This window comes from Ylistrum balloti, unplaced genomic scaffold (genome assembly GCF_031769215.1).
Source record: "Ylistrum balloti isolate Yb309-2 unplaced genomic scaffold, AGI_CSIRO_Ybal_v1 Utg371506, whole genome shotgun sequence".
Lineage (NCBI taxonomy): Eukaryota > Metazoa > Mollusca > Bivalvia > Pectinida > Pectinidae > Ylistrum > Ylistrum balloti.
In genome coordinates, this window is record NW_026782778.1 from 421,217 (window position 1) to 446,021 (window position 24,805).

The 24,805-nt window shown below is 34.5% G+C and overlaps 1 protein-coding gene across 4 annotated transcripts; it reads right to left on the minus strand.

The window, feature by feature from the left end:
- Nucleotides 1-1,021: 1,021 nt before the first annotated feature.
- On the minus strand, nt 1,022-24,776 carry LOC132562759 (heparan sulfate glucosamine 3-O-sulfotransferase 1-like). 4 transcript variants are annotated; one of them, XM_060227521.1, is made up of 2 exons: nt 24,707-24,776; nt 1,022-3,739 (listed from the first exon to the last, which is right to left on the minus strand). In XM_060227521.1, exon 2 carries the CDS (start codon nt 3,719-3,721, stop codon nt 2,624-2,626), a length of 1,098 nt encoding a protein of 365 aa, XP_060083504.1. In that variant the 5' UTR covers nt 3,722-3,739; nt 24,707-24,776; the 3' UTR covers nt 1,022-2,623. The 4 variants fall into 4 exon arrangements, with proteins under 4 accessions (XP_060083504.1, XP_060083503.1, XP_060083501.1 ...); XM_060227520.1 differs by lacking the exon at nt 24,707-24,776 and adding an exon at nt 5,643-5,717; XM_060227518.1 differs by lacking the exon at nt 24,707-24,776 and adding an exon at nt 5,279-5,625.
- Between the last annotated feature and the right edge of the window lie 29 nt (nt 24,777-24,805).

The following is a 24,805-nucleotide window of genomic DNA, read 5'->3' on the forward strand; positions in this document are numbered from 1 at the left end:
AGGAAACATTTTATATTGAACTGCATTGACCTCTAGTCTACTCGAGGAATTTGTTACCGCAACGTTACAAGTCTAAATACCCTTTTCGAAACTTTGCAGATTAATAAAATTCTGAAAGATGTTGGTCTGTACAATATGATATGACTTAGTATTTTAATCTTTTGTGATAGTATAACCATTAGAGATTTTTTAGCATTTGTCTTTTATCTATTAGTTTGTTTGATCTTATTTCCTTTTTGGATCTGTTTCACCAGTTGATGGTCTTAAGGACATTTTGTGTGTTGACGGGTCGTTTGGAATGTAATAATAATCATAATGATAATAATAGCCATGGAAAGCCTACATGGATTGAAGTATTATAATATAACTTAGTGAAGGTATGATTATAATTATAAGAATTGTTGATTGTTGAGGAACTGTACTAGATATCAGTTTGATGATGGTGGGCGGGGAAATAGTTATGTACATGATTAAAAAATCATTATTATTTAACTTACCCCAAATCAGATGTTTTAAATCAAAATCGAAAAACGTAATAATCTCATACTTTACTATTTAATGTTTAATCATACATAGTATGTACGTAAATTTGCATAAAATGTTAAAACTTGATTTCTTATAAAAATAATACCACAGCATACATGTAACTTCATTTAGCTCATAAAAAATTAAATGTTGATCAAACATCAAATTAGATATAATAACATCATTAGCTGGATATTTGCTTGACTATTCAAGCAACAATGACTTAATTGTGCCAAACAGAGATATCTTCCAAAAGAATATAAGTGTTTCAGAGGAATGAGTAAAATTCAAGAACCTACTACACGTATGTCCAAATAATTTTAATATGCGGAATGATATACTAACACACTATCTCCTATATGCCACCTGAGGTGCCAGTAGTAATACTGGATGAACGTACATATACCGTAGACATTTTTTCTTTCACCTCTATGTAACTGAATGAAAGATCACATTTTTTCCGAACATGCATTTCCATATAACTAACATTCGCATATACAAAGTACACACTCATTTTATTAATATCTCGGATGACATTGACAGTCTACCATGTTACACGGTGTATATTTCTAAATGTCACATACACAAACTGTAAGTATAATGATAATTCAGTCATTGCTGATTCGTTGGCAGTAAATCTATCAATCGATACAAACATACAAGTAATGTTGAAATATTATAGACGATTTACTTAGACGTTTCCGTTGACTGTTTGCACAAAGCAAGTTAAAACCTAAATAACTTTAATAAACTCTATATATAAGTTCTGAGTGCTTATCATGGATCAAATTTCAAACTTTTTACATTTATCACCAAATAGACATAATTCAAGTTGTCTGGATATGTTTATTTATGTTGTAATTTTAAACAGCTACATATGTAGTACTTTTTGTATGATTTATAGTCTAAAATAGCAAGAACACATCTCTTTAACAGTATCAAATAAGTGCTCAAAACTTTTAAACAATCATTTCAGACCAGTTTAAAACTTGATATTGCGTATGGTACATCACACTTTAGGCCAAACATAAAGTTGACAATGCCAAATACTCGTTACAGCAAAAGTTGAGTTATCAAATTGTATAAAAACAAGTTAAAAGAACATTAAAAATGAACACAATGTCATTCAATTCAGGTATTAAAACCGAAATGTCATTCGTGATAGTAAACCCAGATATAGGCTACTTTTTGTAAGTATTCTGATGCAATGCATGTATATATCCCTTACCGGTTTAATAACGCTACCATACCTAACATGTATAAAGATGTTGCTGAGGCAGATAATATTCTTATATCATTTTAAAAATTATCTTACTTATTTTATCCTTGATCAACAGCTAGTTACAATTTTGGTTAAACAAGTTCACATTTACAGAGCCAAATCATGTAATGTAAACGTTGATTAAAAAAATAAATAAATAAAAATAAAAAGGGGGCTACTTTCACCTCTCCATAAGCTTTTTAACATCATCATGACCGATTTGGATTTCCCTCAGTTGCCTCCTAGGTTTTAACAATCCAGACCCTTATTATCCTCTCTGTCAAAGCATTATTTGGTTATAATCCTAATGTTTGATAAATGATGTTATCTTGTTTAGTATCTTTGTCACAGTCCTTCTAACTGTATTGGCTTAAAAGTGTTTATTATCTAAAATCATCAACTGATGTAGACTTAAAAGTGTTATGTTTATCTGTAATTCTTCTGGGCACATGTAATTATTTTGTTCACGTTTACACATATTGATAAACAGGCATTATACGAAGTGGAATTCTAAATGGGACAGCGGTGGTGACCAGTTCTACAACTTGGTCTCCATATTCAAATGTAACGTAATATATCACTTTGAAACGAACATTTAACTTTCATTATCATTGTTTAAGTTAACACATCATGAAAAGTCTGTAAACAAAACACGTGTGTTCAAGATAACAAATATATATATAATCAGTATGTTAAACTTAAAATAGTTCATTACTCAAACAATAGAGAGCCTAGTGCAGTTAAAATCCACACTTATTTAATACATTGCAAGCCAATTAGTTTAACACTTCATTAATGGAGAACATTTCCCAGTGTAGATTTTACAACTGATAATAACTACCAGTTAAATTTCCTACCTATTAAATTGTAAAACTGTTCATTCAGCGGTTTAAAAAGGTCTGTTAACATTTCCATCACTCTCTTATCAACATCCGGGTGTTTCCGACCTTTGCCTTTAGATAAACACTGCTCTTGTCTAGTTCCATTGACACCATCAATAGACATGCAGTAAAATCCCTTTTTATCACTAAACACAAATCTATCTGGTGTTATTAAGTGAGGTAATCCAAGAAACTTTTCCACTGCATGAACTTCCTCGTAAGGATTCCGCACCAAGTTATCACCATCGACGATGTGGATTTGTGTAAGAGGGAAGTATTTAAGCCATCGCACCATGTGTTTGTAATAAAACGAAGGACGAATTCCTGGATATCCCTCATTAATTTTTCCATTTTTTTGCCGAATAATTAATTCTTCAAACGATGGTGTTAATTCTTTGTTGCTTTTATCCTTCTGCTTTCTCTGGAGGTAATCGGAAACTGCACGAGCAATAGGTTCTCGAACTAGTAAAATCATTTTCATAGAAGTATTCATACTGTACACACGCCATTCAGTGTCTTTATTGTGAAAATAATTTGAAGTTTTTTCCATGGTTATCTGTCCCTCATAAGAAGGTGGCATTAAGGTTTTATAATAATCAAATCCCAGCTTGAAATTTCTCTCATAGTCAAAGAAGTTAAGTTCTTTATCTGCTATAACAATATCTGGGTGTAATTTTAAATACTGTACCATGGCACCTGTGCCTGCCTTTTTCACACCTATGATAAGACACTGCGGCAGCCTCTGACGAAGATCTGTCTTTTTATGAACAGGAATGTTGCTTTGAATGTAAGTATTGAATTTACCACCGCGTCCTGGTTTGTTTGCTGGACCAAAGAGTCCAACAACGTTTGGCAACAATTGTCTTTTACCACCATAATTATCCTTCGGGCTAAGGTCAGGACTACTGAGAGTCAACAAGAACAGAAGAAGAGCTCCAAAACACAACAGTCCCAGTATCTTTGTTTTTGAGAACCGCCGACAGCAGAATCCCTTGGCACGAGGAAGCAGCCCTGCCTCTTCATGGTAGATATAATTACTAGGTGACATGTTCATGAAGTCTTACGAATTCATCTGTAATGTAAAAGCATCACGTTAATCCATTGCATAGTTCGTATGTTAACATGTGTCAGAGTAATTTAACTGTAATATTTCACAATGTAACTCATCAAATGTCACAATATTCGTACATATGGGTAACTATAACGAAATTAGTATCAGTATAACTTTAATCAGTTTCTTAAGAAATAGGCCACAACATCCAACATATAACGTTTAATCCTTACAAAGATTGAACAAACAACACCAAGATAACAAATTGGACTTAAGGTTTGATAACGTAATACATGTATATGTACCCTGTCGTGACATAGGAGTGTTAGCCCATTCCTACACATGTGTATGAACAGAGAGCTTCTCCCATCACACCGGGATGTGTATTGACTCTAAGATATGTACTTTAAACACTATCCTACTACAATGCATGCATACATTTAGTGAAAACTGATACACCTGAACTTTATGTTCATATTCACAAATCTGATATCTGATATATATAAAAAAAAAATATTTCAAAAATGTTTCTGGGGTCAAAGTGAAATATTTATCTGACTCAACTTGCGAAAAGTATATCTACACAAAATGCAGATATGCTTTCACGTCATCGGTTAAAATTTACATAGGAGACATTTCTGTTGGTAAGAGAAATTTTGATAGGAAATTGTGATCTGTGAATGCCATAGTGACGGGTAACACACATATACTTTTGAATGTAAACACGTTTAGGCAATGTAATGTATTAGATATATACCTGCAATAGTCATGTCTTGTTCGTACAAGATCACTTACATGCTTGCTGTAGTGTTTGTATGATATAAGATTAACTTCCTTTTCGCATGAGACGTTGTGTAATCCTAGTTATTTAGACTGAAATAGCTGGCACAATTTTGTGAACAGTTTTTACACTCATACTCATTAAGTCGAGGCTTTTAACCTCAATTATTGAGATTTAGCAATGTATTTTTTTATCAATGTAAACTACCTGTAAACTATTAAATTCTTTCTTAATCATAAACATAAATAAGTCTGGTTTGTTCTCGTGGATATCAAAAAATACAGTTTTTACTCTTCACACATTGTTAAGATAACCTTTTCCTCTCATGCGAGATGTTTTAAAAGATATACACATTTTTTCCACATGTGGGTCACACTCAAAGTTTAAATGTATCTAATTTACATATATTTGTGCATTATAAAAAGAAAACAGGCTAGGATTGTGGAGTAATAAAGCACTTTTAGGAATGACTCACCAAACACTGAAAACCTGAATCTGTCAAACTATAACAATGGCTAACAATACCATATGACCCAGTTCGCGTAGTAAGCAAAAATGGTATGGACCAGTGCATTGTCAAACCAGAATTCATTATAGTACTTATAATATATGAGAACCATTTTGCTTTAACACGTTAGTGGTCACCGGTTCACGTGGTACACACGTGTGTGGAAAAACAGATATACACACAGTGTAGTAAACATCTATGTATGAAATTATAGCCATTTAACAGTACCTTTTTATGACAGAATAAATATTTAAGATCGTTTTAGTATAACCTCATTTGTAGTCCGGCTGAGAGGTGTGGCATCTGGTTTACCCAGGACAGTATCCCACCTGCGGCATGTCCGTCTTCACATGGCTCAAGAAATCCTTTATAGCCGACTGTAATTCGGGCGATTCACACATTCCTCGTTTCAGAAAAAAATGTATAAATCTCACGTATACACTTATTTATGTGCCCAGAACAAAACTTTTTAGTTGTTTGTTCACCGGTGGCGGTTACGCCGCTAAAACATCAGAAATTCCTCTGCCAGTGTATCAGTACGGTGCTCTGGAGCGATGTAAACAACAATAAAGCCATAATCAGCGTATAACGTGTGTTTAACCTGTTCACCAACACCACACCAATAACAAGCTTACCACAAGATATAGACGACTAATCATGATGACCGACAACACACTGTCTAGGTAGCATAGTCTTGTTTGTGCCAGCCACAATACACACCGTGCTCATGATGGGACAACGTCTCCTCACATACACACAACATGGAGTCGCAAATGAGGATCTATAAGGGGTGTCGATCGTATGATGCTTCATCGTTAATAGTGTATAAAGACTTATTCTGTGTAATAGAATATCAATTAAACTTATAAAACGTAACCATCTACAGTCTAATCAATATTTACATTCAACAATATATGCCATATGTTACTTTTACAAATAAAAAAGTGAGACAGGTGCGCTTTTAATTAATATATACTCAATGAATTGTTTTCATCTTAACATCATATTCAGGGCTTTAAACCAGCAATATAGTTAACTTGTGACTCATTGTCTATTCTATACATGCTGATAAAACTGACAGAATAAATAAGTTTATAACATCTGTAAATTCCCTGTATATCAACACAAACCACAGAAAAGAGCTTTTAATCATGAAACATACGTCAAACATCGAAAACAAAAATGTTTATTTCTTAAACAGGATTTTTTTTCTTTTTTTCTTTTATATATATGTATATACAGATACAATAGAGAGCAGAATCGACCAATTAGGGAAGAACATTTGTAATGCATTGTCTTAACATCTTAAACTGGGATCCGTAAATCTTACTACATAACACATTATCATCATCAAATATTCATAACACCATCAGACGAAACATAGAGTTATGATGTCGTAACAGCGAGAGGAATAGACACTGCGGGCATCAATACCGCATATAAACGCGAGGAACTACAAACGGATTTACCCGTCGATTTACCAAAAATATAAAATGATATCAAACGAAGAATTTGTAAATAGAGGAGGTAAATCAGGAGGAAACAAATACACCTATTCAAATATAGTGCCACATGTATGTTGTTTTTCAGAGGTTTTATCGAAAACAAATCGATTGGATTCCTATAATTGGGCAATAACTACTACTTGTACGGCCTAGTGATTACGCCTTGAGGAAGTGTCGGGGAGAGGGTGTAGGGAGGCATATACTGGGTTAATGTGTCATGTGTATATGCAGATAACATTTTAATCATTTTTGAGGAAACATATTTGCACGTGCACTTGAAGTATGATACAAACTGTGAGAGTTAGAACATTCTCTATAATTGATCCCAGTTGCAGAAATGATTCGTTCTTCATTACTGCAACAAGGCTGCAGAAGGCGAGTCCCTGCCCTCAGCCCCTATATCCTTATATGGCCCATCCATTATCGATCAACGGAATCACTGCCTGTACAATACACTGTGTCGTGGCTTATCGATCTCACACCTCTGACCCTTGAACCTTAGATTCAATTTAGGAGCGTAATTATACAATGACGAATGAATACGAAGAAATCGTACATCTATTATCACACGAAGGTAGGTTACGGTGACATATGTCAATAACTATTTTCTGCACGAAAAACAATATAATGATCTGACACGTACATGTAATTGTGCTTACAAAGGCCTTGTGTCAAGCCTTCTATTTTAAGTTTAGCTTTATTGATCACTTTCTGCCGTTAAATAACTAACAGATATTGACCAAATCGATCGGAATGCCTTTAATAACATAAAATAAAATGCACGGGATTCCTTTACCTTCCACTAAGCTGTATGATTAGTGATTATTTCTGTTTTATTATTATGAATGTTTGGTGCTCGTTATCTTTTATATGTTCTTCGTCTTTATCAGCTTGCTTTAATTGTGAACGTGCCATGACTTACGATTGGATTGACAATCAAAACATAACAGGTATTATCAATGATGTTGAAGACGCTTATCATTCAGGATCTTTCTTTTCTTATTCTTGTTCTTTTTAAAGATTTTTTTTCAATCTTTCTTCCGGTTATATTTATCGATTTTATGTTTGAATTTTTCCAAGAATTTTCTTTGTCCCTGTGGAATTTCAAAGTACTTCTAAAATATATACCGCAAATTTCTAAAACTCTGAAAGAACAAAAATCCTACTATAAGAAGTGTATACCATAAATACTTATACATTGGATGTCTATCCTTTCGTTCTGAATATCTACATGAATGTATTATAGAAAATCTATGGTGTAAATGAAATATGAATACCTTGCATAACTGGGTCCTGCTGTGACATTGAGAAAAAATCTTTGTTGGGCAAATGTAATGGTAACAATACATTTAAAGTACTAATTACGTATAGCTTATTTATTATTGATTTTAATCAATAAAAATTGGAACTAATAAATATACCAAGCAAGGGTCATTTCACTTAACTGTTGCTGATGTTTAATCGCCATGGCAACGGTTGATATGTGTACCTTATAACAAGTTCTGATAACACACAAGTGATAAAAATAGACGCTATAACAATTTAATACTTAAACCTAATCTGGGATTTAGTGTATTCCTTAGGGAAGATTAAAGAAAATCCAAGTAATAAAATTCATAAAAAAGAACGAAGAGGAATTAACACCGATACTGAGATCCAAGAGAACAGGCGATTAGGTAGCCCATGGCTGTCAAACTGTCCGCCCATTAATACTGACACTAACGATTCTAGAGAATAGGCGATTAGGTAGCCCATGGCTGTCATTCTGTTCGACCATTAATATTGACACTAAAGATTCTAGATAACCGACGATTTGGTAGCCCATGATTGCAAAAATGTCTGAACAATAATACTGACGCTAAAGACTCCAGAGAACAAGCGATTAGGTAACCGATGACTGCCAAACTGTCTGACCATTAATACTGACACTATAGAGTTCAGGGTATATACGATTAGGTAACCCATGACTACCAAACTGTCTGACCATTAATACTGACACCTATAGGGTATATACGATTAGGTAAGAGTAAAGACCATTAATACTAACACTATAGAGTTAGGTATATACCCATGACTACCAAACTGTCTGACCATTAATATTGACACTATAGAGTTCAGAGTAAAGACGATTAGGTAACCCAAGACTGCCAAACTGTCTGACCATTAATACTGACACCATAGATTTCAGGGTATATACGATTAGGTAACCCATGACTGCCAAACTGTCTGACCATTAATACTGACACCATAGAGTTCAGAGTAAAGACGATTAGGTAACCCATGACTGCCAAACTGTCTGACCATTAATACTGACACTATAGAGTTCAGGGTATATACGATTAGGTAACCCATGACTACCAAACTGTCTGACCATTAATACTGACACTATAGAGTTCAGAGTAAAGACGATTAGGTAACCCAAGACTGCCAAACTGTCTGACCATTAATACTGACACTATAGAGTTCAGGGTATATACGATCAGGTAACCCATGACTACCAAACTGTCTGACCATTAATACTGACACTATAGAGTTCAGGGTATATACGATTAGGTAACCCATGACTGCCAAACTGTCTGACCATTAATACTGACACCATAGATTTCAGGGTATATACGATTAGGTAACCCATGACTACCAAACTGTCTGACCATTAATACTGACACTATAGAGTTCAGGGTATATACGATTAGGTAACCGATGACTGCCAAACTGTCTGACCATTAATACTGACACTATAGAGTTCAGGGTATATACGATTAGGTAACCCATGACTGCCAAACTGTCTGACCATTAATACTGACACTATAGAGTTCAGGGTATATACGATTAGGTAACCGATGACTTCCAAACTGTCTGACCATTAATACTGACACCATAGAGTTCAGGGTATATACGATTAGGTAACCGATGACTGCCAAACTGTCTGACCATTAATACTGACACTATAGAGTTCAGGGTATATACGATTAGGTAACCCAAGACTGCCAAACTGTCTGACCATTAATACTGACACCATAGAGTTCAGAGTAAAGACGATTAGGTAACCCAAGACTACCAAACTGTCTGACCATTAATGATGTCACTAACGAAGGAGTCCAGAGAATAGACGATTAGATAATCCATGGCTACAAAACTGTCTGACAATTAAAACTGATATTAAAGACTCCAGAGAATAAGCAAAACGGTAACTATGACTACCAAATATTTTATTATTAACACTGATTCTAAGGAGTCCTTTCTAACGGTCGGACCACTACATGATTGTACTGGTAGCAGATCGTACTACAAATCTCATTATGTATAAGCATTCGTTAAAGATAAAGCCAACAATTTCATATTAAAGCAGTCGAGACAATCAGCCCCGAAGAAAATCACTTTCCCGAATGTTGCAGATACAGATTTGCGAGCTCTAAAAGTGAGCGGTCCCGGAAGTTTTCGACTCTTTATATATTGTAGGCCGAGAGTTTTCTGTAAGCTGAGACCATTAAATGTCAACCCTCTGTATCCAGGTACATGTACGTCTCCTGTAAATACATTTTGAGGTCAGAGTTTCAGATCTTAATTCAGCGAATATATTACATGCGAGTTAATTGATATTTGCAGATATTAATTAAACAATAAGGTAAATATATTTGTGAAGTACATTACTTATAAATAGTATTTGATGTATCATAGTAAATAACTACACAAGTTTCAGAAGTTAAAGTTGTAGGAAGACATTGTCCATGCAACGCAATCACTCCCTTAGATCACATGTCTGAATTCAGCCATGAAGCTGAAATCTTCATTGTTTTGTAAATGTCTAGACTAATGATCTAATGAGAATGTGTTGCATCAGTTCTGAACTTCATTCACGGTTGTTTTACACACTTAGTGCGGTAGTAGAAACCGAGCAATACTCTCGATCATCCAATATGACGCAATCTTTCATTTCGACTTTGATCTTAAAAATTGTATATAAAATCCTTGTAGGGCAAAGTTTTAACATGAAAAGACAGATACGGATCACACCAAGAGCCTACTATTTCATCACAAGTCATTTTGTTTACTTGAATTCATGATACAAATGTTTCCGTGACTTAAATAGTTCTTGGTCACCAAAGAAAAGATTCTATATCAATTATTGTCAAATACATATAAATCTACAACACTATGACGCCGTTATATGACATAACGTCTTACCATTTCAATCACATGCGCTGCCACGATACGAATTACAAGCACGCTATACGTCTTGGATCAAAGATTATCGTCAATAAAGAGAGACTATTTTTGCGTATTGCCCTGGTGTCACTTTGATATTTATGCCATTATATTGATATTCAAATCATCAACTCGGAAATCTGTGTATTTAATCTGACAAGGAAAAGAGAATAGTTCATTATGGTATTACAGTCTCAGGATTTTAATGTGTTTTGTCAGAGACATCGCAATATCATTGTACCTAGAATAGCCTGACAGCCTGTCAGTGCTTATTGCTACCAAGTATCTGATTAAGGGAGACGCTGTTTTATGTAGGCGGTATGGAATATAGTACGTGCATCAAAGATTCCAATTCGGTTTCACACGAAATGCAGCTACAAAAGACAGAATGAACATGAATCTCAAAAGGCCTTTTCTTCAAAGTCAAAATGTTGCTGTGAAGCAGAAAACGTCGATACATGCAATAAGATGACCCCCTAACAGGGGTCACTCGCGGCTCTATACACGAAATACCGATGCTACTGACAGGTTGAATGTAAAACAATTTACGACATTCTCCCGGCAGAAACGGATTTGATTTACCGGTTTATTGAATTCGTCAAAAACATGCATCGAAATTTACCCTCGGAAACTTGTAGTCGTTTTTCTTTTTTCTTTTTTTTGAATTATACGTAAAAAGATTCATATAAAATATCACTGTGGGATCTGATCAAACACAGTTTGTGGTGCTTTGATCAGAGATGGACGACGTTCAATACTCATTTTACTAGGCATGAGATTTACTCAATGCCTCCGATTTCAGTTCATTCTATTTAGTAAAGGATACTTCTAAATAAAGGTAAAGAAATGACCCGCCAATCAAATCTCGTCATATACATACATGTAGTTTGATGTGATTTTTTGTTTTCGTAACGGTCAATAGGGAAAATAAAAAAGTTCCGACGTATGCGTATGAACGAAAACACGAACTCGAAAACGACAATTAAATTTAACCGGAAACTAATTTCATGTACAATGACAAAGAGCGTTCTCTGTCCCTTCGACTTAGTTGGTTATATTGAAATTGAGTTTCCAGAATATGCACAAGCATTAAGCACATTGGAAAGGCAACAATGGAAGAGGAGGACCAGATGTTCTGAAGGAGTAAGCGTTTTCAACGTCGTCGATATCTGTCTTGTAAATTTTGATCAATCCAAGTACATGTAAAAAATGGCACGATGGTTTGCCCATGTAGGTATCTATTTATACAACTGATTTCTGTGTACATTTTGAGTCCAAAAATATTGTATCGATTGCGACATATCAACACCATAGGTAGGGGAAGCAGAAATGTTTCAGTCAAGAACTGGAAAATACGGAAACTTACATTTATCATTAAGCTTAGTGGAACGCTGCCGCGGTTGTTTTGTTGTAAGAAAAGAAATAAGAGGTTCAAATTACGCTATAAAAGAATGTTTTCCTAAGAGATTTTATAGGACGTCCTTAAGAAAATTCCAACCAATTTTCATCAACCTGTTTTCCTCCTCTCTTTTTTCTTTATCAAACATCAGGAACGCAAATGTATGCACTTTCACTGTCAACACGAGGACACTCTATGAAACCGACATTGATGCTGCAAAATGTAAGTTTCAGAAATATATGCTTTAAGAATATTACTTACTTTTAAGGAACAATATTTGTTTTCTAAATAAATATTAACGAGCATTTGTCCATTATCTACATAAGCGGACGAACTCTAACACCATCCTGGGTTGCTATTGTACACACATACATTATGCCTACCTGTACATCATCAAGTTATGTGATGCTGCAGCTGTCATACTATAAAACATAATTCATTGTTATTATGAGAATATAAATTTATTCCTTAGACTTGCACGATGTATGTCTTGCATAAAGCAGACTCCTTACCCTCTTCCTAAACATCAGATAATTTTCTCGTCGTACTATTCAAATGTTTCTGTGTATGGATACTTTGCGACTGTTTGTCGATTTTGAGTGTAAACGATATTTTTGACAGGTTGGTATTCTTTTTGTTTTTCTTACACGATAGGTACTTAAGTAAGCTCACCACAATGTATTGTCCATACCGTTCATTTGTCTGAGTTAAGACTACTGCAATAACAGAAAAACTGGGGCGTTCCATAAGTTTTGAAAGGGTACATACAGAAAAACGGCAAAACCCAAATGCTCAAATGTTGTTTTTCTTAGGAAGCGTTCATTCACGATATATACCAAATTACATCTAGAAATGTTATCGATTTTATTACTGTAGTGAAACTTCTTACTGGCCAATGATGGAAGCTCATGAGAAGTTTGTATATGGAAAGAAGTAATCAGAAAAATCATTATTTGTCAGGCAGATGATCTCTATACGTTGTCCGGACATGGAATCCAGTTCAATACAAAAATATAAACCAACCTACCGTCTGACAGACTTTTGTCGACTGGAATGTCCATAGAAGGCTGTAAACAATCGGATGAATATTTGGTTGAGTAGCTTGTAAGACTAGCAATTTGATGTTATTTATATGTATTTTGCTGTTTAGTAGTTGTACTAAGCGGATAATGTCTTCTTTCCTAATGATTAAGGGGTAATTAAATTGTAAAGCTGAATGTAGGTTATTAGTATCATTGGAAATAAATAATTATTTGAATTAATGGTACGTACAGGTATCCCATTTTTATATTATCGAAATCTTTGACTTTGGTTTCGACTTCAAGAAAAAGAAATGGGCATAGTTATGATTTGGACTTCTGAGGATGTGATTTCTTTCCGGTAAATGGACCAACAAAAGCTCATTTTTTCAAAGATTAGTACAAATCCTAATCTATTCCGTTACTGATCAGAAATCTATTTTCACTTTGCTGATTGGTCGTTCAGATGTTCAAACATTTGGTTCATAACATCAAAAACGGGTCAAAGAAGGTAGAGAATGCTTTAAAGTGTAGTTTAACACAATTAAGCATTGTGCTGTTTATATTACTTAAACTACATGAACACGTGTTTCTCATGTAAAATTTCTAAAATATGCTATATCGCAGTTATATTATCAAACACATTGGGGAGTATTTTATATCTGTAAATGGGTCTCGCAGTACTGATAATCCTAAAATACGTGAATTATTAACTCTGTGCTAAAATCTGTATAATTACTATATACTCATACTTCTGTCATATATCTGTAATTCTATATCACGATAAAGGGGGAAATGATCTATATAAATAATAAGATCTTTATCACAATGTCAAGAATTTTCACCTGATGTCACTTAATGCGTTTTGTAACTACTATTTACCGCTTCCAAATTATCTAAGGACGCCTGGCTACATTCTAATAATCACTACACCACAAATCTTCCCTAAAGTGACAGTCTGTATCTCCGCAGATATTGCTTTCTCACGCTACATAACGGCCAAGCATAGATAGATGAAAACTTCAGTAATTCATTACGGACGGTTATGAACTAAGCGACCATATACAAGATGATATATCTCTTTCCTTGAAATATCAAAATATCTTTACTAAATTCACTATATAATAGATACGTGATTAAAATATACTATAGACCGACAGCTTGGAAATCCAGAAGGAATTGATAGAAGAAAGTCGTTACACAGAAGGACATATGTAATCAACATGATATGACAATGTCTGATTAAAGTCATCTGAAGCGATCCCAGTAATTAACACATACATAATAATACCATTCTGTTTACGGACTTCATTTCCGACAGCACATATAATTCAAACAGTCATTCGATCTGTTGTAGTTTTTAGTGTGATTTATTCTTATGAGGATTTTAAATTTTCATCTGGCTACACAAGAAAGACTCAATCGACACAGCAGATTACAATATGTCCTTTAATGAACAGAGGCGAACGAGCTTATCAGGTGTCACAGCACTTGGGTGATAAAATGTTTTAGATGAATTGTTTTTTTGCGAATATATCAGGGCTAAACTTTCCAACGTCTCCTGTAAACTTCCATCTTCTGATTCGAGCCGAATATGATGATTAGAAAACAAAACAACAACAAAAACAACAACAACAAAAAGCAAACAAAAACAAATAAGAAAAGCAAACAAGGGGAAGCATGTGACATGCGGACGAAGCAGTAGCTAGAAGATATTCTAATATTCAGATAAAAATACATTTAACACATAAACTAAACGTTTTAATGGGCTGTTTTATTTCAGGTGATAAATGTTTTCTAAGTACATGTGTTGGTTACGCTTGTCATGAGACCGACGACAGAAACACGACTATCGTTTTCTTCATTTACAGGAGATATAAAGGTGCTGAGTCTGAGAAACACAACTCAAGTACCTAAGTATGCATTGTGGGGATGTAACTACGCAGTTAACCTTTTATACACAAGTACAATAATCCATTTAGTTTCGGAGATAAAATAGCTAACAATGTGGCCCTAGGCGCAAGAAAGAGACCAACTAGGCAGGTTTATGTAGATCACACACGTCTTTTATGTAGTCAATGTGCAGTCCAGCGTGATGCAGCCAAGTTTTACTTCTGTCATAAACGCAGTCAAATAACTCATCTAGCGTTAATTGTATACTCGGACCGTCCAATAAAGGTTGTCACGACACGGCTACCGTACGAAAGCATTTGAATAACAATGCACGTGCAAAATCTTCAATATAATTCGGTTAGCAATTAACAATTTAAGCATTGATAAATGATATGACTTCTGGTCCATAATTAATTTTGAATGTTAAAAATGAAGGTTGGAAACAAATTTGAAATACACGCCCGTTTCACATTATTCAGGCTTCTTGGTTCACACTGTCCGTGTGGGTTTCGTTGCAGCAAATGACAGACCGTCAGTTGATTGCCAACGTAGGCTGTCTTTATATCGTTTGCAAAATTGTAAAAGATTGAGGCATGTTACTATCAATAAATGTAGCATACACGACATGTGAAGAAGGCAATTCGTTAGCTTAAACAACGCTTTATCAATGGGTCCCTCGACACTTTTAGCAAAATCACATTGAACACACTTCTCTGGGAAAACGTGTTTTTTAATTCTGTTTTCGGTTTCACTATCCTTGAAAAGGACAGTATTCAAAAGCAGAAAAGTATGCTATCCGTTTTAAAGGCTGTTATTTTTATACCACAGATAGGGCGAGCAGATACAACGCAGACTGAAAGTGAAGGTGTTAATACAGTGTAGGCTGAAACAGAAAGAGCAAATACATGGTAGATAATGAAGGGAGCAAATATGTTGTAGACTGAAAGTGAGGGACCGAATTCAATGTAGACTGAAACGTGGTGAGCGCATACAATGTAGACTGAAAGGGAAGGAGCGATTACATTCTAGACTGAAAGGGAAGGGGGAACCGAGATTTACTTCTCAATGTACAATGCAGATTGAAAGGTAAGGAGCGATTATATTCTAGACTGAAAGGTAGGGGGCAACCGAGATTTACTTCTCAATGTACAATGTAGACTGAAAGGGAAGGAGCGATTATATTCTAGACTGAAAGGTAGGGGGCAACCGAGATTTACTTCTCAATGTACAATGTAGACTGAAAGGTAAGGAGCGATTATATTCTAGACTGAAAGGTAGGGGGCAACCGAGATTTACTTCTCAATGTACAATGTAGACTGAAAGGGAAGGAGCGATTATATTCTAGACTGAAAGGTAGGGGGCAACCGAGATTTACTTCTCAATGTACAATGTAGACTGAAATGATGAATTTGGAGTTCTTACTTCCAGATATCAGTATATATTATTGGTTATTGTTTTATAAGTTTGGTGTACTTCAAGGATTTTTCTGTTTGTGGCAACACTTGTCGCCACATAGCAAGTCGTATGAAAATCGTATTCACAGTGTGTACCGTTCTTTTCGATAGCTCAATGATATTTCTTCCTAAATGTTCCATCAATACTAACTATAGAGGTCAATAGCAAGCAGCATATCTAACATTGAACGGAAAAGGAAGGAAAATTTGATCTGGAGATCCACTAATCATCTCACGGATATCATCAAAATTCACCAATCATCTCACGGATATTATCAAAATTCACCAATCATCTCACGGATATCATCAAAATTCACCAATCATCTCACGGATATTATGAAAATCCATCAAACATCTCACGGATATTATCAAAATCCACTCATCATCTCACGGATATTATCAAAATCCACTCATCATCTCACGGATATTATCAAAATTTGATTACGATGAACATTTTAAAACCGTAATGATGTGTATGGACAAATTATGATTCCGGGTCATAATATATCTTTGCCAGACAGTTTAATAGATCATCGGGCTCTTCAAAACCAACACCTAAACTTAATGGTTCGTTTTACTGATCATGGTAACACCGGTAGGATAAGCTGGATCAGCGATTTCTTTTTGTGATATTATACTTGTTTATGACGGTTACATTGATGCTCTTGTTATAGAGCTAAATCCGATTTACATAACACTTGACGCACCGCGTCCCGTCAAGGGGTCGGAGGGGAACAACTTATGAAGAATCGACAAGTCTGTGGGAGCTTCAACTACCATCAGGCTGATTGATAATATAATCAATCACATTACGCACACGGAGTTTTCTATATACCCAACTACTTGAGAATTGATTCTTAATTAATTCTTTAAAGTATTGAAAAAAATGAAAACAAATGAATAGCGCTAATCAATGCAAATTCAGAAACAACACACTAAACCTGTTGTACAACTAATACTGTGCTCGTCTGAGCTACCTGTACCGGTGGGAGTCCAAAATTAAAATCGGCCGAAGCAAATTTAGAATATTTTTGTGAACATGTAAGAAATAGAGTGAGATGACTTTCTAACTTGTTTCCATGGCTGACAGAGGTATTTATTGTTGACTGTTTTATCTATATATTTGATGAAACCTTCCTCGTGTTTAAAGAAAGCTGTACATTTTCTTGTATATCATAAGATATATAAAATATGCATGTTCAGTGTCTTTTAAATATTAGCTGTATTTTTGACATGGTGAAGAAAGACAAGATAAAAATGTCACAATACATTTTACTTTTTTTTAAAACACTGACCATGAATTATACTTATATCCTGCAACATTTGTTGAAAATTCAACTTATGCATCTTGTTGCAAAATATCTATCTTATTCACATTGAAGTTACGGTTACGATGAATTATGCCTGATAAGGTAGACTACGAACGTAAATATGGTTTAAAACTTCAACGAATGTAACATTTCTTTAGATTATTTTTTTCTTACTAAACGTGTTCAATCTAGGATATCAAATCACCTATTTAAACTGTTATTAATATTTCTAAATGTAATATCTAAGTAGATCGGAAAGTAACATTGGCGGGTAATAAATACGGCATGTGTGCCGTCACAGCCAAATACAGAAAAAAATATATGTGTGTTAGGTGTTTTCAACAATATGTGTAGCAAATACATTCAGTAGTGGTAAATTTTTTATCTGATGGGCAGAAATTTTGTTCCAGGTTGATGAATTTCGCGTGCATCGGAAATTTTTTTTTTTTTCCCCTTATTGCTCCGGATGAGTAATAAAACAATTCATGGGGCTGACGATCGTGATGGCAGCTTGAAACTTGTCATGTTTATTATCAGTAAGTTAATTACATATCTACTTAAAGAGTGGGTATTGAATAAAGATGCACTGCCCTACATATATAACGTGAAAACAAGAATAATACAGTCACATGCAATGACACGTATTTTTGAACTAATATGGTAATTTTAAGATTTTGTTCTGACGATGCTATTTTCTTTCTTATCCTTGAAGCATAGAAATAATTCATTTTCTATGTTCACAAGTAATGGAACAGTTGTAAATAACATTAGAACCGTTATATATCCAAGCTGTTACTACATAATGAGTATACATATTTTTATCTTTTCCTAGTGAACAAGAATTCTCTACATGCAATTGCATTGAAACAATTAATCTATTACATGGAAATTGTCTTCAGTCACCTCTAATTGTGAGAAAAATTGCTTCGCCCACAATGGCAATAATTACAGAATTGCCTTTTTGAGATGTTTAAGATTACAAACGCACCATACTTTGTATAGTCAAGTACCTTCATAGAATGCTTTCGAGACATATTTTACACAATAGCAACAGCAGCTTATCTCTTTATGATTCGACGAACGTAACGTTGAATAGATTCGACATCCGTCACATTTTAGTTTAATTAGGATATTTCTAAGTAGACCAGGACAAGTTAAGGACTTCCTAATGAAAATATGTTACTTTATTTCTGTGAGTAGCGACAGTTTTCACAAAGCAAATCCATTTCTAAGAAAATAAATCATATTTTGACAGTTGAGGTCAAGCAATTGTGTTTGGAAATCAAAAAGTTTCCGTTATAAACATGTACAAATATAGTCGAACCTCGTTATCCCGAAGTCGGCTGGATCATTTGAAACTTCGAATAATCCGATTAATCGATTTAAGTAAGATCGAATATTAAGTGTAATGTTTAGCCCAGATCGACGGAATACTTCGAATTATACAAGGTCTTCGAGATAGAAGAGTTCGAGACAACGAGGTTTGACTGTACGTTTTAGATTTTCTTTAAAATGTTTGATTAACGACGATTTACCAATTTTCGTTGAAAGTACAGCAGTGAAAGAAGACATTCATGTCCTGTCTCTTTCCTTCTGATAAAATTGACAATAAACACAAACCACACAACATGTACGATGTACAAATACAGGGATCATTTCCGTTTTTGTATCAGATTACCATGGAAACAGGCCTCTCTGATGACTACAAATGCGGGTAATATTGGTAGGGAGACAGTTGCAATATATACAATTTGTTGCTTCGTATTCCGATATTCGAAGGGAACTCACTTCAATAGGTGTTTTTTTCCCGAATTTAATTCTTTTTCTTAGGTTTAAAATAATCATTTTACATAGTATATAAGTTAACACCTGGGATTTAGCTTGCTTAATTGTGAAAGAATCTATTCTAAGGAAAAGGTTTTATTTAACATAAATCAATTTTACACCATTATAAAGAAGAAGAAAAAACATCTGTTTAGAAATTCCGTTGGTTGCATACATATATGTGTCTTGGATTGTACATGTGGTACAGTAGTCAGTAATTATACAGCTGTAATTTGTATCTTTTCTTGCCTACAGAGTTATGTCACATCCCCAAAGTAACGATGTCGATAACTTGCTGATAAACTCTCCAAACCGCTTTGGAAGTTTTGTGTTCGACATCATTAATCTTACTGTGAAATATTCTCGTGCAGTATAATTAGTAAGCCTGGTAACTTCTTTGTTGTTCTACTGTTCTTTTTGATGACGTTTTATTACTTGTACTCGCATTAAAGGACAAGAGACAGAAATAGAGGAAAGCTGGTGACACATTACATTATCATTAAAGAAACCATGGATGTTTCCCTTTATTTCTACGTAATGTAAACGAGTCTCATCCTGGCAACAAATGCAGCGAATTGCAAATCACATGGTGTATTAGATATTAATATGTTCTTTTATTGCCTTCAAAAACTGATTAAAATTCCGTCTTCGTGTTTGCTGAATTTTTTAACGTAATTCTATACGATTAAAGCAAGGACTGAAACTCAACCCAGGGACGCTCCTAATTTTCCACTAATGGCAGAATCTGTACATATACCATGTCTTATGCAAGCTGTTGTAGGAGCGGAGACCACCTGCAGTCAATAAAAGCAAAAAAAAAAAATAATAAAAAAAGACAATTTTTAACATTTCTGAAATTTCAACGGGCTTGCGTTCATTTTCATCGCTATTTCATACCCTTATTTATTCAATAATCATATTATCATGGCATAGAAGTTCACACTTAGAATATATATTTTTCATCTCAATTTTCCAAAATTTATAAAAAAAAAAACAAATACGCTCGTTGTCTTCTGGAGACAGGCATGCGTTATGTGAGTTTGAGAAATAACTATCAAAATCGGAAACACTGAAATGAGGCCGCTGAGACCCATGAATATTTTATACACAGATCAGAAAATAGATATTGCGCAACGTATCCACACAATTTGTACAATTTCTCATATTCTGTGAGCTTAATCTTGCTCGGATAAATTTGCACCCATTACTTTAGCAAGATGTGTTTTCACAGGAAAGTTGTGATATCGGTGTATCTTTCCATTCTTCACTCCACCAAGGGTACTATCAAAGACTTGCCGCAGAAACAGGGAACCGCTCACGTCTTCAGTTGCAGAACATCGAATTTATACTAGAGATGCTATTTGATAACACTAGTATCTATTTTATTTCTGGGATTTTATTATGCTATGGGTGAGTTTTATTACATACCCTTCATATCTGATCCTGTTAAACATCAATATATAGAAATACATAATACTAAGTATCGTTTTGAATGGGCTCCATGGCACAGATGTGGCTCTAATTTAGGTTTTTTTCAAATCATATCGATAACGTCGGTCTTTATTATATTAAAGGACAGAGTAGATAAAGAAATAAAAGAGAAAGAGACAAAAGAAGGATGAATATAGGGATTTTGCTACTTACAATGTAAAAATTCGTAGTGTATCTTTGTCAGAAGAAAGAAATGCAGTCTGTAATTTTCAAATTCGCGCCTTTTTTATTGACTTCCTGTTTCCCGTTTATATATACGATAAAGGGGAATTAAGAGGACGATAATACACTGAACAAATTCAGGGGAACGAAAACAGAGAGACACTAGCATTTGTACAAGAAAGATAGATAGAAAGAGAAATATTAAGACAAGAGATAGGTAGAGATAGACAGGAATAGAGAGATAGAGATAGAATAAGACAAGAAGTAGCGAGAGATCGACAGAAATATGGAGATTGATAGGAAGTAGCGATAGATAGACATTAATCGAATGACAGAGAGAGAAAGAGGGGGAGGAGAGATTAGCAAAGAGAGAGAGAGAGAGAAAGAGAGAGATACACATTAACAGAGAGAGAGACAGACAGACAGACCTACAGAAAGTAGAGAGAGGAAGGGTAATGCGGATGTTGGTGATGTATTGCATAAAAATATCCAGTAAAAATGGCCATCTTCATAAACAAATCGACTGTTTCAATATTGTTAAATGATCGCCTTCCACGTATCTAACCGTGGTGTGTGATTGTTATAGACCAGTAAATTTCCAAGTGTCGCGTGTCTTCAAAATGCAGCAGCATTAACATCACTGTTCTTTATTTCAGATCGGGGAAAGTTTTCGTCAACACAATTTCCTGGGTAGAATGAATGCTGTTCCTATTTTTTCTAACTCTTCAATGCTTTCGATGTACATCACAGCAACGATATCTAAACCACGAGTCGAAAATTAGCATCTGTTCTATGTATTTTGATTTAACAGAACTACGCCCTTTTAATTTATTTGTTTCTATGATTTTTCTGAGCACATAATTATCACCACGAATACAGCATGCTTGTAAATGAATCCGCCTAAGGTTTGACAGCTGATGTTGACCAAGATTTTCATACATCACGTGTATTCGATCGTGCATGCTATAATTGTATTTATGTTTATCATATGTCAGTGTTAACATGATTGCTATAAATGACACTTCATACAGGACCATAAAGCATTGATAAAACACAAAAAATAAGCTGACGTGTCAGGCGATGAATATTGCACACGTTGTTAACACCTTGACGTCACTGAAATGTAAATCTTCCAATGTATCTTTATGATTACAATTATGAGCTACGGACTGCGAAACTCACATACGTAGACCAGAGCGTAGAGTGAAGAAGATCAGAGGTAAACAGGGACGGAGGTTAAGCGAAGAGAGCTAAACAGGGATTAAGAAGAGGTAGGCAGGTACATAACCTAATAAAGAGAGGTTGGATGGCTGTTGCGAAGGACAGTCAGGAAAAAGAGATGAAGAGAGTTAGAGGTATGGTGTTCAATAACGTAGACAAATGGAGGCAAACATATACAAAAGGAAATGCTTGCACGAAGCAAAGAAAGGCAAACTCGAGGAAAATAAACATGACCAGAAATCCCTCCAAGAATAAGAGTGAATGACGATACGATAGGATGGCGTAAAGTTAAAAACAATAACAAACAAACACAAATTAAGACAGAATACAGGAAGTAGAAAGTAGAAATAAAGACAGAATACAGAAAGTAGAAATAAAGACAGAATACAGAAAAAGTAAAAATAAAGGCAGAATATATGATGTAGAAAGTAAAAATAAAGGCAGAATATATGATGTAGAAAGTAAAAATATGGACATAATACAGGAAATAGAAAGCAGAAGTAAAAACAGAAAACCGGAAGTAGAAAGTAGAAATAAAGGCAGAATACAGAAAGTAGATAAGGACAGGAAGTAGAAAGTAGAAATTAAGGCAGAATACAGAAAGTAGAAGTAAAGACAGAATACTGGAAGTAGAAAGTAGAAATAAAGACAGAATACAGGAAGTAGAAATAAAGACAGAATACTGGAAGTAGAAAGTAGAAATAAAGACAGAATACAGGAAGTAGAAAGTAGAAATAAAGACAGAATACTGGAAGTAGAAAGTAGAAATAAAGACAGAATACTGGAAGTAGAAAGTAGAAATAAAGACAGAATACAGGAAGTTGAAATTAAAATAAAGACAGAATACAGGAAGTAGAAAGTAAAATTAAAGACAGAATACAGGAAGTGAAAAGTAGAAGTAAAGACAGAATACAGGAAGTGAAAAGTAGAAGTAAAGACAGAATACAGGAAGTGAAAAGTAGAAGTAAAGACAGAATACAGGAAGTAGAAAGTAGAAATAAAGACAGAATACAGGAAGTAGAAAGTAGAAATAAAGACAGAATACAGAAAGTGGAAGTAGAAAGTAGAAATAAAATAAAGACAGAATACAGGAAGTGAAAAGTAGAAATAAAGACAGAATACTGGAAGTAGAAAGTAGAAATAAAGACAGAATACAGAAAGTAGAAGTAAAGACAGAAAACCGGAAGTAGAAAGTAGAAATAAAGACAGAATACAGAAAGTAGAAAGTAGAAGTAAAGGCAGAATACAAGATGTCGAAAGTAGAAATAGAGACAGTATACAGAATGTTGAAATTAAAAGTGGCGACAGAATACAGGAAGTAGAAAGTAAAATTAAAGACAGAATACAGGAAGTGAAAAGTAGAAGTAAAGACAGAATACAGGAAGTGAAAAGTAGAAGTAAAGACAGAATACAGGAAGTGAAAAGTAGAAATAAATACAGAATACAGGAAGTAGAAATAAAGACAGAATACTGGAAGTAGAAAGTAGAAATAAAGACAGAATACTGGAAGTAGAAAGTAGAAATAAAGACAGAATGCAGGTAGTAGAAAGTAAATCTAGATACAGAATAGAAGAAGTCAATAATGATTTCAGGCGGGACGTCATCACGTAAACAGAAATTCAAGACTCTGTATACTTCTATCAGTTGTGTGAAGAGACGAAGACAGAGGACGACGGATAGTATCTGAAGATAGGACGGTAAAACTCGGAACATAGTTATCATTAAAACAACAAGAAACATATATGACCGCTAATTACACTACTTAACAAACTGTTAGTAAAACAAATCACAGCATTATCGCAAATATTGTTAACTGGAAATATTAGCATGTGTATTATAACAGATGGCAGTTATATATTTAATAAAGACGAGTACAGATGCATGTAAAGTGTATGTAAAGTGATCAATAGAAGTAACCCTTCATATAGAGTTGCCTGGAAGTATAAAAGCAATATAGATTGAAGGAATGTGTATTGAAGACAGTGCATGTATCATTTATTACAAAATGTGTGTGAGATTTGCCCGTAAAATTGGTGCTCTTACTGTTTCAAACCGTGTCACAGAGAGACCGGAACACATGCTGTCAGTCTCTCGATGTGTGATGGAGGCTCCAGCGGCATACGAACGAAGAATGAATATATTTATGTTATCGAGATGCTAATGATCTACAAATAAAGAAACAAGTTAACAGACGACAGTAGATAAATAAACATACCTGTTCACGACTTTTAGGAATTCAGGCGGACCTGTATGTCTTTTCGGCATGTAATTGTTGGCGCTTTGTACTACCACACAGCTCTGGCGACACTACAGT